Here is an 11,642-nt window from a genome sequence, read left to right as displayed (position 1 = left end):
TACATTAAAGTATACAATAAAAAATAAAATAACTGCAACATTTGAAACCACAAAAACTTAGATTCCACACAAGAACAAATTGGTGGTTATATTTGTAAAGAATAAGTTTTGAAAGTACATGCGTGAAACCAGTTCCGGTACCAGATCACAGTCACATTTCTGTGTATAAAAACAAAACATTGTGAGGATTTCACCAATCTCAACGCGCGCTGGACAAAAATGGTTGGATATGAAGAACTGAATAAACGGCACAAAACTGAGCTAAAGCAACGCACCAGCGCGTGGGGCAAAGGAAATAACAAATTTAAGCCCAAGCCCTATGTACCACCGCAGGCAGCGGATAACGCCAAACCATGGCACCATGTTAGGAACGACATTATTGATGACGCCGACGAAGTGAACCAACAGGATAAGTTGAATATGCAGAGCTCCGAGGCCAAGAAATTCCTTCAAACACGCGAAGAGAATCATAGACGAAATATAATCGAAGCGAAACGCAAAGAGCCAACTTCATGGGAGACTTTTAATGAAGAAACCAGGAAGGAAACCAAAAAAGTTCCAACAGCCATATTAAATGCAGAACGAAAGGATGTAAAGGATTTAAATTTTAACGATCGCAACTTTTTCCGCAGCAAACTGAGCAGAGTTGCCTCATCCAAAAGTCGTAATCTAAAATCTGCCATTAATGAAATGAAAAGGCATGGAGTGCTGCGTGGAGGCACCTTCAAGAAACATAAAGATAATAAATAGTATGACTTGTAAAATATGGAATAAATCAAATATAGTATGAATAATAATTATTGATTTCAATTACTGTGCCAAGTAGCACTTCCTCAGGATATCAATATTAGGAGCTCGAAGCATGAAGAAGTATAACCAATTATCTAAAAATTTTAGCGTTCAAAAATTTTTTAAAAGCCTTTGATATCTGGTTAATGGAGAAGCATTCGATACCGTTAGCGATATATTATTCTCTTCCAGCATAAAGTAGTTTTCAGTCCAAACTGATTTACACTCATCGCTTTACTTACCTCAAATAACATAACCCATTATAGATAGGAACAAATAAAAATACATTTTTTATGAGACAACATTAGTACACACTTTATGTAAATCTTAGAAATAATACAGAGTACATACGCTACGACTTGTACAATGAAATAATACAAATATGTAAAGTATTTATAATAATAATAATAGAGTTGGGCGCAAAAATAAATAAACTAAACAGAATGTGAGAGATTTCTGGGGATTGGATGTTGTCAAGATTCTTTTTCGGGGACCATGCCGCTTGGAGATTTCCTGATCCGACTCTTGGGATAAAGGTTACATGGCCCTCTTCAACCATTGACGATATTGGCCAGCTTGGAAATTAGCTGATTGTACTTACTATTCCCAGTAAAATTTTTGGAGTTTCGTGTTTGTTCTGGGGCATTTTGTAGAAAGTATATGACAATAAATTCGAGAGTGTGATTGGCTTCTTTAGGGTACATCATGTTGAAGGTATAATAGTAGCAAATCAATTGGGCAATGACATCTGGAAAGTCGGTATCCTTGTGGGCAGAAAATGAAGCCATAATTTGGCCTTCTATATAGACCATAGCCTCAGTTTTCGATTCACCGTCGGATACTGCGGATGGTGTATCTAGAATGAAAAAACAGCTTTTATTAATTCCATGCCTAATTTCGCAATTTAGTTATAGTTCACTCGGTAAAAAATGAATGAACAGCCACGTAAACTTACTGACTAGAGCCACCCAGGGTGCATTGGTTGGATTAATATGCTGCAACGTTTCTTTTGGCAAAGGTCCATTTTCAAATTGCTTGAATATATAGTCAGGATCTTCGTTGAAATGATAGGCCAGACCACGGATTACATTGATATTGTTCTCCTCCAACAGTGAGTTGACCTTCTTGTTTTTGGATGTTTTAAAAAATTTGAAAATGCGTTCTCTTTCGCCAGCGAAACGCTTTTCAAGAACTCGCGGATCGATTGACATGAGAAGCTCAAAATGCTGATAAAGCATCTCTTTATTGAAGATGTATGGCCAATTATCCTTGATTGCCTTAATATCGGGAATTTTCTCACTATTATTAAAGAATGATCGCTGTAGTGGAAAACAAACTTTCATATACTCGGTAATGGTAGCGGCATCAATTGATGAGCTGCCACGGTAACAAGATATAAGTAACTCTTTCTTGTGCTCTAGGTCGCGATTAAGAGCCAGATTAGCACCATTACTAGTCACCACCGATGCACAGCCAGATTTGCGTTTTTTTGTTGATATATGTATCTCAAATGTACCCGAACCACTAGACCCACTTGTTCTCTTCTGTGGCCGATTAAGAGCATTATTTCGATTGATCATTTTTGAAATCAGTGACTGCGGGCTTGTAGCTATTAGCTGACCTTCGCGATCTTTCTCTAGCAACGAATCGGGATACTTTTCGGCTGCCTGCTGTGCCACTTGACGAAAAACTCGTATCGGTATTTGTGCAGATCTTTCTCGCAGCGCGTCAACTAAAATATTGCCCAAGGTGTTCAAACGCTTGCCCAGACTATTTTTGCCACGCAGCAGTTTCATAATATCATTTGGTACCTTACTCCAAGGAATGATAAAGTCTTTGAACATAGCCGACGCTTTGGAATTGCTTGGCGTAACACTGGCCAGTGAAAGAGTCTCGTCTGTCTCATGATGACTGGCATACAAACTGGGATCGACAGAGCTGCTGGCGCGTTCTGAACGATTCAGTGGCGATGGGGGAGGTAGTATAACGTATTCATCCGATTCGGCCAATAGCATTAACAGTAACTTCTCCTTGGCGGCAAATTGTAGCACTTCATCTTCGCATATTTCACAACCATTGCTCTCCAGGACAATGTTGTTACCAGTTAGGCCATATTTGTGTGCTATACATTATTGAAATGTAAATAGAAAAGAAAAAACTATTATAATTTTTGCTACCCTCAATAAATTAGACAAAAACAAAAACCTCCTGTCAACGACAATAACAAGTGGTCGAGAAAACAAGTAAAGTGATCGTTTTTAAAAAAAATATCTGTGTTTACATTCAGTTTGTGCAAATCTAAATTGTTTATTTTATATGAAAAGGCTAAAACAATCAAATGAATGCGAAATGTTTATGGTAGTCCGAAACCCAAAGAGGGTTCATTTCTGCTTTTTATGATTACTCATACAAATGTCACATAGAAATATATTGGTGTACAGAGCCCAAGATATACGAGTTGTTCGTAGGGCATGTCAAAATTTAATAAATAAATACGTACACGCATTGACACAATCTTGAGTTTGCATTGAATATTTTTCATTGAACTTGCTTACCCTTCTCAACGACATCCTTTCTAGTAGGCAAAGACATGAAAGACATTTTTTTCTTTCGATCGGCGCTGCAAATCGTTATTAGCACTTTCTCAGGAGCTACATCGCCTTTTGGCTTATCCTCCGCTTTTACAGTTGCAACGTCAACGGCATTGGAATGATTTTGCACTGTTGTCGTTGATTCTGGAAAGCCACCAGAACAAACATTAATTGCTTTTATTTCTCACTTTACATTTACAAAAATTATTTGTAACCCCTCACCTGGCCCCTTCGTTGCTTCGCATTTTACTCCGACTACTCTTTCTGTTTGTAGACCATTTTCATTTAATGTCGTTTGTTGCTGATTTGCAGTTGTAAGCTGTGTATTTAACTCATTGGTGGAGTGCGGTCCAGATGCAACTCCTGGTAGTGCTCCTGCAGCGGCGTCCATTTTTTTTTTCTGTTTTGTTTTTCTTCGGGTTTTGAATTACCTTGGTACCCTTAGGTACCGAGGGCTTTTATTTATTCGGAGGTCCCCGTTAGTGGCACAGATAAAACTACAACACACCAATTTAAGTAATTGTTTATATAAATATAATGTTTTAATTGTTGTAATTGCTATTGGTATACGGCCGACGGAATATTGGAGCTGCGACACCATCGATTGTTACATCGATAACATTATCGATAGGCATCGATAGTAGTGGTGATGGTAAAATTTTCGCTAATATTTTCATCGGCTGTTTTTTCACAAAATCAGTTATTCTCAAAAATTTAAACACTATTTAATAATAATAAGTTTCAATTAAAGTACCAAATGAAAAACTTAATGTATTTTTTTTGTTTAGAATATGCAACAAAAAATTAACATATACATTAAGAGGGGTTAATCCTATCGAGACTGTCAAAATTATTTAGAATGGAATAGAATATATTAAAAATAAATCATTTGATATTTCCTTCAAAATTCTATAATATTTTTTGTTTGTTTTCTTTTTTTTTTAATTGCCGAAATGAAAGAAGAATAAAGAAATGGGTTAAGTACAAGTCATTTAAAGAAAGTCTGTCCTAAATCGTGGTGCTGAGAGACCAAGATTCATTTGCACCTCAAAGCTCGAGCTAAACGGAACGCTTTCAATGGAATTGTTTTTGATTTTCTTTCTGTCAACGGGAAACAAAAAGTGATAAGATACTTGTTTTTTTATAATTGTTTTTCCAAATACAATCTATAAAAGCGCAATTTATACTGCCTTAAATAGAGCTGAGAATTCCGTTTCTCTCTTGTTTTCTCTCGCTGATTGTAATCATAAATTTTCACTGAGCAAGAGACAATGCAAAGTCATCGAAACGAACTACAAATATAAACAATTGAAATGGTTAACGGATTTCCACAACATAAGTAAACAAAACGTTGATAGTTTGAGAATCAAATTGGATCCCTCGGAGAAGAGGGAAATTACAAAGATTCAATGTCAATTGATTCATTTGTATTTACTGAGTATTTGAGAACTGAAAATTGAGTGTTCAGAACGGCTAGAGCTAGTGACGGAAGCAGAGCTACTTGTCGGGGAATCATAGTTCATCTTGATTAACCATTAAAGCCAATCAAAACTAATTCAATTTTAAAAAATTAAAACAATAACTACCAGTGAATAGGGAAAAAATGCAGCTATATATCTTTATTCTGGCTACATTAGCCTCTGGTCATGCCGCAAACGATCTTAAACTTTGGCTTACAATAAGTGCACAAAAAAGATTTTTGGAAATAAGCTGGATCAATGCTCCAACTCAAGAGTTTGATCATATTATGTTGACAAATAAAGATCCATTCAGTTTTGAGGAACGTCTGATGTCACAAGGAACTCCACTAGCTGCCTACAACAATGATGAGGACATTGGTTCTGGTGATCATCAAGGCGACATTATACCTATTCACGGGTTTACGAGAAAGCCGGAAATAGAATCGCAACAGAGAATCATCCAGCCGTCTCGTAAGTTTTGGATCTCAAATGGAGGCTTAAATGAAATCGTAGCCGCCGTGAAACCCACTAAAAGAGAACAATGGATAAGTACTGGAGTTCCTTTCGATTATGAATTATCAAGGAATGTCACTGCGCAGACCATTTGCTACGGCTATTGGGCTAGTTATATAGATCAGAAAGGAACAATTTTAGCAAAAACTTGCCTAAAAGCTTTTCCTCGTTGGATGAATGACATGCGTCCGGTCATTGGAGATTTGCGACTTAGAGATCTCTTTATACCCGGCTCTCACGACTCTGGTTCATATCGCCCGAATTTCGATCCTCTGATTAGAGAGAACCTGGTCACCAAATATGCTCTTACACAAGATGATGATATACGTGGACAATTATTACATGGCGTGCGTTACCTGGATATACGTGTGGGCTATTTTAGAGCCTCTCCTGAGAAGTTCTTCATTTACCATGGCATTACCAAACAGAGGCCCTTACAGGAGGTCATAAATCAGGTCAGGGACTTCGTTCACGAATCCAACGAGATAGTCATTTTTGGACTCAAAGAGTTTCCCGTTGGTTTTGGAAAAGGTAACGGTGTTCATCGTTTATTAGTTTCATATTTGCGGGAGCAATTCGAAGATCTATATGTGCACCCCTCCGCCACCTGGGCTGCCTCACTCAATGACATTTGGAGCCGCAAACAGAATATCATAATAGCGTACGATAAGAGTGATATTATTCAAGAGTTTCCCCAACTGCTATTTAGCCCTATTGATCAACGATGGGGCAATGTTCAGAGTTGGTCACGTCTGGATACATATTTACGACAAGTCAATGAACTGGATCTGGGGTGAGAACACCTATAAAGATAAAGAATATATTGCTTCACTTCAAATTGTGACATTTTCCTCCTTTTTTTAATTTTCCAAGTCGATTCTCGAGTCGTCCCGTTGCTGATATGGCCGAACTCACACCTGAAACTTGGGATGTCATATTGGATAAACACGGGGGTTTGCGTAAAATGGCTGATCAGGTCAATTGGCGTGTATCCATACTATACAGAGACGAATTGGGTAAATATTGTAATATCGTGGCAGCAGATTTTATACGTGGAACCACTCTAGTTGAGACTGCCATTGATGTGAATCGCCGTAGAGCTGAGCTTTTTTGAAAATAAAACTTTCAACTAAATAAATTATTCACTTTTGTTTCACATAATTTACTTTTGAATACATTAACATCTAAAACAGTTGTTCCCTAAATGTGTCACAGTAACAAGATGGGGAAATCATTGTTAATCCATATTGACTAGGATTATAACACAAGATGGAGTACATAGGTATATGTAAAAATATTAAATAAATATGTATACTTAATGGAAAATTAAACTAGGGGAGCCTTAAATAAACAAATCAAAACTTTGTTTCATATTTCTAGTAATAACAATGGTTTTTTGCTTTCCCCTTTTAATCAGGAAAAGTTTCAGGTTCATGGTATACAATATCAATTCGATTTCAGTTAATGCCAAGCAGAATATCATACAAAATGGTGGGAATTATGATCCCAAATCTCCTCTAGCTGTATATATGGAATAACATTTACAAGCGGTATTATTTAAATGCGTAAATTTCTGTCGGTATCATTAAGCTTTAAACGTGTATCTATTTTAAAACTTCGTTTGATTCAATAATGGTTGTATTAAAGATACCACGACACAAATTTACAAGGGCATTTGATAGACGTCCATAACACCGGGGTTTGTCCTTCCAAGCGATGCATATATAATAAAATGGTATGCCAGCTAAAGTTATAATAATACCGATTGTTAGATTCAGAGGTTCTTTAAAATTGGGCAGCAAGACTAAAGTGGTGCAGCTAATCATAAATATGATGGGCAAGGCCAAGTGAACTTTAATAGGACGCGGTAGGTTTGGTCTGTAAGTAAACGTAAAGTTAATGCCTATGTTAATTTTTAAGTGTGTGCACTCACTTCTTATGTCTCAGCCACAACATTCCCGCAATGCTAGCTACAACAGAAAGCCAAAGCACTGAGCTAAAATAGTTAATAAGACTGTATACATTGTCAGTTAGCAGCATTAACAGGGACATCAGACACTGAAAAAAAGTAGGAAGCAGTTAAATATTTATTTGGATTGCATTTATTTTTAAAGAAAAAATCTGCGACAATGATTCAAAATAAAATTTAGTCAGAGTGCTTACTTCCTCTTTGATATCATCTCACACCCCCCTAACATCTTGAATCTAAATGGGCATCAATTGCTTCTCTCAATTGGCATAAGCTGCTGCTACTGACTACAGAACCACTTGCTTAAGATATCTCATTTTGCACAAACTTCTTTAATTTAATTCCCAACTTACTGTGAATATCAGTGAGGGTATGGGCGTCTGTTGTTTAACATGGAATAGTTGAAAGAATTTGGGTAAATGCCCCTCTTGGGCTCCTGTGGCAAAAAGTCTTGCGGATGTGAATAAAACACCTATCAATAAATCATGGACAAACAAAAATCAATTAATATTAAATATAATAATATAGAATAAATAACTTTTTAATGAACAAGTTTAAAAACGCTTACCGTTCACACCTCCAAATGTGCTAAGAGCCACAAAAATGGGTACCATGAAAGCCAATGGACCAAACACTCGATTACCAAAAGTCACCGCCACAGCCAAGGAGCTCAACATTTCCGCTTTATCAACTACTGCGAAATATGCTAAATTCACTAGAACATAAATGCCAGTGACCAGAGGCATTGCTATCCAAATAGCGCGTGGCAGATTTCTGCAAGAAAACAATTTTAATGAAATGGAAAAAAGATATACAAAACGTGCTCATTGAATAGAAAAACACTTGGTCATGTGTGATAGAGAAGAAGGAGAAGACATGGGCGTAATGCTCGCATGATTTGCTGCATACGCTTTATTTAATGAAAATTACCAGATTTAAATTCAATTTTGAATAGTGTATCAAAAACATGAAGAGAAAAATGAATTACTAGCAAAGTATATCAAAGTTTGTCCTGCATCAATTATAAAACCCCATGCTACTCCCATGAGCTCTTAACCCTCGAGAAGTGGGGTTTAAATTGATTGCACGTATAAATTGAATTCATTAGGGAGTAGGTTTGTCTCTAACGTCTCTGCCTTTCAAGGACCCTCAACAAGTTTCAACTTGTTGCTGGGTTAATGCGCATGACGTAAAAAGGCAAAAGGACCAAGCATTTATCTTATTTGCTGACAGCCACCATGTCACCCACCATGCACTTGTCTTGACTTACTTGTATGGATCCTGCAGCTCTTCAGTCACAAAATTCAAATAGTTCCAGCCGCCAAAGGCAAACAAGCCCGAATAGAAAGCGAAACCAATATTCTGAGCACTATATGTACCTTCCCATGGATTATTAAAATTCTGCATCTGACCAGTCGCCATATAATATAGGCCAGCCAATATAATCATAACTAGGGCCAATAATTTACCAATAGTGAAAACATCTTGAACCTTCATAGACAATTTCACCGACATGCAATTGATAGCCGTAAGGAGACCTTTAAAGAAATAAAAGTAGTATTTCTCTTTCTTCAGAGTTTCCTCCACATTTTTCACTTACATAGACAAGCAGCGGCTAACAATTTGACTGCCATTTGAGGTGGATCACAATCTTCAAAGAACGGTTTGGCGGCATAATGGGCAAAAGTAAGAGCCACTATTGTCTAGATTAAAGTAAAACATTCTTTATTCAATACATTGAATTTAAGTAGAAAAATTAACCTTTCTAAATAAAAAGATACTAAATTTCTGTTGAAAGCAAGTGTTTCTAGTATGCATACTTATAAATACTTCAACAGAGTCGTTGCGAAGAATTTTAGTCTCTCACAATCAGGATAGTTTCTCGGTATAAAATATTTTCATCGATCCAAATGGCAGATTGGAAAATCTGCATATGTATATCATACTTAAAACTTTTTGTTTGTTACAATTTTGAGTTTAAATTATTGATGGTTGAAACTGTTTCGAGACCTTTAAACTTAGATCTGTGAGTCTCCTATTATAAATTTAAAAAAATTGCATAATGAGCTGTATTTTATCATCTGTGGATTAATATGTTAATTTAAATGCATCTCTCAGTTAAAAAAACATTTTCTGCTCAATACATATTGTCCAGTTTTTATAGAATATAATTGCTTGGCATTCAATAATTGAATTCCCAGCTAATTGAATTCAATTCAAAACGAAGGTTGATTGGCTCTTCCAACAAAAGTCAATTGATTTGTACTTATGCACATGCAATGCATGTTTTCTATGCAAAACAATTTAATTCTCTTACCTGAGTTGTTGGGCGGATTATGAGTAGCGCAATCCATAAGCGCAAAAAGCCAACTAAAGGACCAAAGGCCACAAGCAAATAGGCATAATCTCCGCCAGATCGTGTAATACTAGTTCCCAATTCCGCATAACAGAGGGCGCCAATGGTGGAGAGAATACCACAAATACTCCAAATTAAAAGGGAACTGCCCACCGATCTAGGGAAAAGGTTTCATGTAAAGGGAGATGTGGGGCTGAAGATGATGACGCAATAATTTGTAGCGATTTAAATATTCATATTCACTTTTTCAAGACTTAATTATTATTAATTGATGTAAGAGAATAAATTTGTTTTCCATCAATTAAAACATTCTACTCTATATACTCACTCGGTGTAACGAAAAACACCAGTGGGTGCAATGAAAATTCCAGATCCAATGATAGTTCCAACGATTATAGCCACACCATTGATTAGGGTAAGTTTACGTTTCAAAACGAGTTTATTAGAATCTTCAATACGATTCGAGTTAGTTGAATTGGAAATGGATGCAGTGCGTCCATTGCCATTGGATGCATCCACCAAGCTGGTGGTCACACCATTTGCATACCGTTCACCCATATCGAATATATGTGTTATTTTGTTTTTATTTTAAACAAGTTTAACAGTTCATTGCCACCTGATTCGAAAGTAAAGCTAATGTTATATCATCAATTAAGTCGAAGTTCATTTGCACTTTTAATGTTATTTTCACCACAGAATTTTTGTGGATTATTAAAGATTTATAATTTTATAATTATATAAAGCTCTTGCATTGCGAAATAAATGTGAATGTAATAGATTTATTAAAAGTCAGTTAGTCTGAAGAAGGACATTCCAGTAAAATTGGTATATGAAACATATTTAGTCAGGATCGGACATTGGAAATATCTTCAGTCTGTACGCAATGCAATGAATATTTTGAATTTATTAACTTCAAAGTCAGCAATTTGTAATTTTGCAACCTTTCGAACTGTACCCGAAAGTATACTAAGTTTTAGTTTTAAACTAAAGTAAGGGTCAAAAGACAAAACTGGATACAACCCGTAGGACATTTCCCTATCATTTCTAAAATAATTTTCGTACAGACTGATACGTCTCAAACTAGATTTTATGTTTTGTTGCTTAGATATCTGGTCTGCATGTAGAGAAGTAATAAATTATAGTTTGAATTTTTGGCGGCTTGTTGACAATCAACAAATCTAAATTTACAAAGTGGAATAGAATTTCAAATTTTGTATGTAAGTGTAAATGTTGTAATGTAAACAACATTTACAACCTGTTGTCAACCTCGTGCTGCGTTGGCATTATTTCGTAAATTCCTCATCCATCATTAGAGATTGGTGTCTATGTTTCTTCCTATCATAGTTATGCTAGGTCCAACACCGGTTCGTGTGAAACTAGTCCTAGTCCGCAGTGTGTTGGAGGGGGAGGGAGTTCTAAGTCGTGCAATTTTTCACGCGTTTTCATCATCCAAATAAAAAAATAGACAAGTCTCAGTAACACACATATGTACATATACACGTAAATACATTTTCAATGCAGTTTTCCATTTGCACTTCTTATTCATACATATGTGTACAGACATACATTTGTATGCAGTTACTTTTTATCTTTCATTTACTTTTTGTTTAAAATTGATTTTTTTTTTTAACAATTTTCGCTTACACGCCAAAATTGCTACAGCATATAATTTTGTCTTCACCTACTTTTGTTAATATTTTATATAAGTTTTATTTCAAAATTTAAGATATTTTAAACAAAAAATTGCCGACACAAAACACTATCGACCTTCCCAGTTTGAAAGAATACACTACACTGAAAAAAAAAACTGGATTCAACAATTCCGCCGATATGCCATTCATATCGAAATTTAACAGCTGTCACCCCAATGAACATATTCTTCTCAAATATTGTTAACAAATTTTTAATGAAACATTGTAAAATATAATTTGTTTGCCCAATTAAATAAGCTGACGATTTTAATT

At 35.8% G+C, this 11,642-nt stretch overlaps 4 protein-coding genes across 5 annotated transcripts; 2 read left to right on the top strand and 2 right to left on the bottom strand.

The window, feature by feature from the left end:
- Positions 1-59: 59 nt before the first annotated feature.
- Positions 60-797, top strand: LOC6646570. Its single transcript, XM_002069214.4, has one exon. The coding sequence runs from the start codon at positions 220-222 to the stop codon at positions 748-750; it is 531 nt and encodes a 176-aa protein (XP_002069250.2). The 5' UTR covers positions 60-219; the 3' UTR covers positions 751-797.
- A 275-nt stretch (positions 798-1,072) lies between these two features.
- Positions 1,073-3,984, bottom strand: LOC6646587. 2 transcript variants are annotated; one of them, XM_023178127.2, is made up of 4 exons: positions 3,603-3,984; positions 3,345-3,509; positions 1,745-2,911; positions 1,073-1,645 (listed from the first exon to the last, which is right to left on the bottom strand). In XM_023178127.2, the coding sequence occupies exons 1-4, from the start codon at positions 3,769-3,771 to the stop codon at positions 1,341-1,343; spliced, it is 1,806 nt and encodes a 601-aa protein (XP_023033895.2). In that variant the 5' UTR covers positions 3,772-3,984; the 3' UTR covers positions 1,073-1,340. The 2 variants fall into 2 exon arrangements, with proteins under 2 accessions (XP_023033895.2, XP_002069251.2); XM_002069215.4 differs by having other exon boundaries at positions 3,345-3,524; positions 3,603-3,983.
- A 264-nt stretch (positions 3,985-4,248) lies between these two features.
- Positions 4,249-6,494, top strand: LOC6646588 (PI-PLC X domain-containing protein 1). Its single transcript, XM_002069216.4, has 2 exons — positions 4,249-6,146; positions 6,227-6,494. The coding sequence occupies exons 1-2, from the start codon at positions 4,984-4,986 to the stop codon at positions 6,465-6,467; spliced, it is 1,404 nt and encodes a 467-aa protein (XP_002069252.1). The 5' UTR covers positions 4,249-4,983; the 3' UTR covers positions 6,468-6,494.
- Positions 6,488-11,462, bottom strand: LOC6646589 (large neutral amino acids transporter small subunit 1). Its single transcript, XM_002069217.4, has 9 exons — positions 11,279-11,462; positions 10,007-10,294; positions 9,640-9,835; positions 8,923-9,025; positions 8,593-8,860; positions 7,891-8,096; positions 7,676-7,794; positions 7,287-7,411; positions 6,488-7,231 (listed from the first exon to the last, which is right to left on the bottom strand). The coding sequence occupies exons 2-9, from the start codon at positions 10,234-10,236 to the stop codon at positions 6,958-6,960; spliced, it is 1,521 nt and encodes a 506-aa protein (XP_002069253.1). The 5' UTR covers positions 10,237-10,294; positions 11,279-11,462; the 3' UTR covers positions 6,488-6,957.
- Between the last annotated feature and the right edge of the window lie 180 nt (positions 11,463-11,642).

This window comes from Drosophila willistoni (genome assembly GCF_018902025.1).
Source record: "Drosophila willistoni isolate 14030-0811.24 chromosome 2R unlocalized genomic scaffold, UCI_dwil_1.1 Seg167, whole genome shotgun sequence".
NCBI classification, from domain to species: Eukaryota; Metazoa; Arthropoda; class Insecta; order Diptera; family Drosophilidae; genus Drosophila; species Drosophila willistoni.
The sequence above is the reverse complement of the archived record's forward strand: the minus strand, read 5'-3'. Positions and strand labels throughout refer to the sequence as shown.

Bases quoted from the DNA above. Each gene is read 5' to 3' on its own strand.
- LOC6646587 (XM_002069215.4), bottom strand. From the start codon at position 3,771: ATGGACGCCGCTGCAGGAGCACTACCAGGAGTTGCATCTGGACCGCAC. The intron at 3,525-3,602 runs GTGAGGGGTTAC...GTGGCTTTCCAG, and splicing joins CGAAGCAACGAAGGGGCCAG to AATCAACGACAACAGTGCAA. The intron at 1,646-1,744 runs GTAAGTTTACGT...TTTTCATTCTAG, and splicing joins ACCCTGGGTGGCTCTAGTCA to ATACACCATCCGCAGTATCC.
- LOC6646588 (XM_002069216.4), top strand. From the start codon at position 4,984: ATGCAGCTATATATCTTTATTCTGGCTACATTAGCCTCTGGTCATGCC. The intron at 6,147-6,226 runs GTGAGAACACCT...TAATTTTCCAAG, and splicing joins GTCAATGAACTGGATCTGGG to TCGATTCTCGAGTCGTCCCG.
- LOC6646570 (XM_002069214.4), top strand. From the start codon at position 220: ATGGTTGGATATGAAGAACTGAATAAACGGCACAAAACTGAGCTAAAG.
- LOC6646589 (XM_002069217.4), bottom strand. From the start codon at position 10,236: ATGGGTGAACGGTATGCAAATGGTGTGACCACCAGCTTGGTGGATGCA. The intron at 9,836-10,006 runs GTGAGTATATAG...CCTTTTCCCTAG, and splicing joins GGTGTTTTTCGTTACACCGA to ATCGGTGGGCAGTTCCCTTT. The intron at 8,861-8,922 runs GTAAGTGAAAAA...ATTTCTTTAAAG, and splicing joins GTTAGCCGCTGCTTGTCTAT to GTCTCCTTACGGCTATCAAT.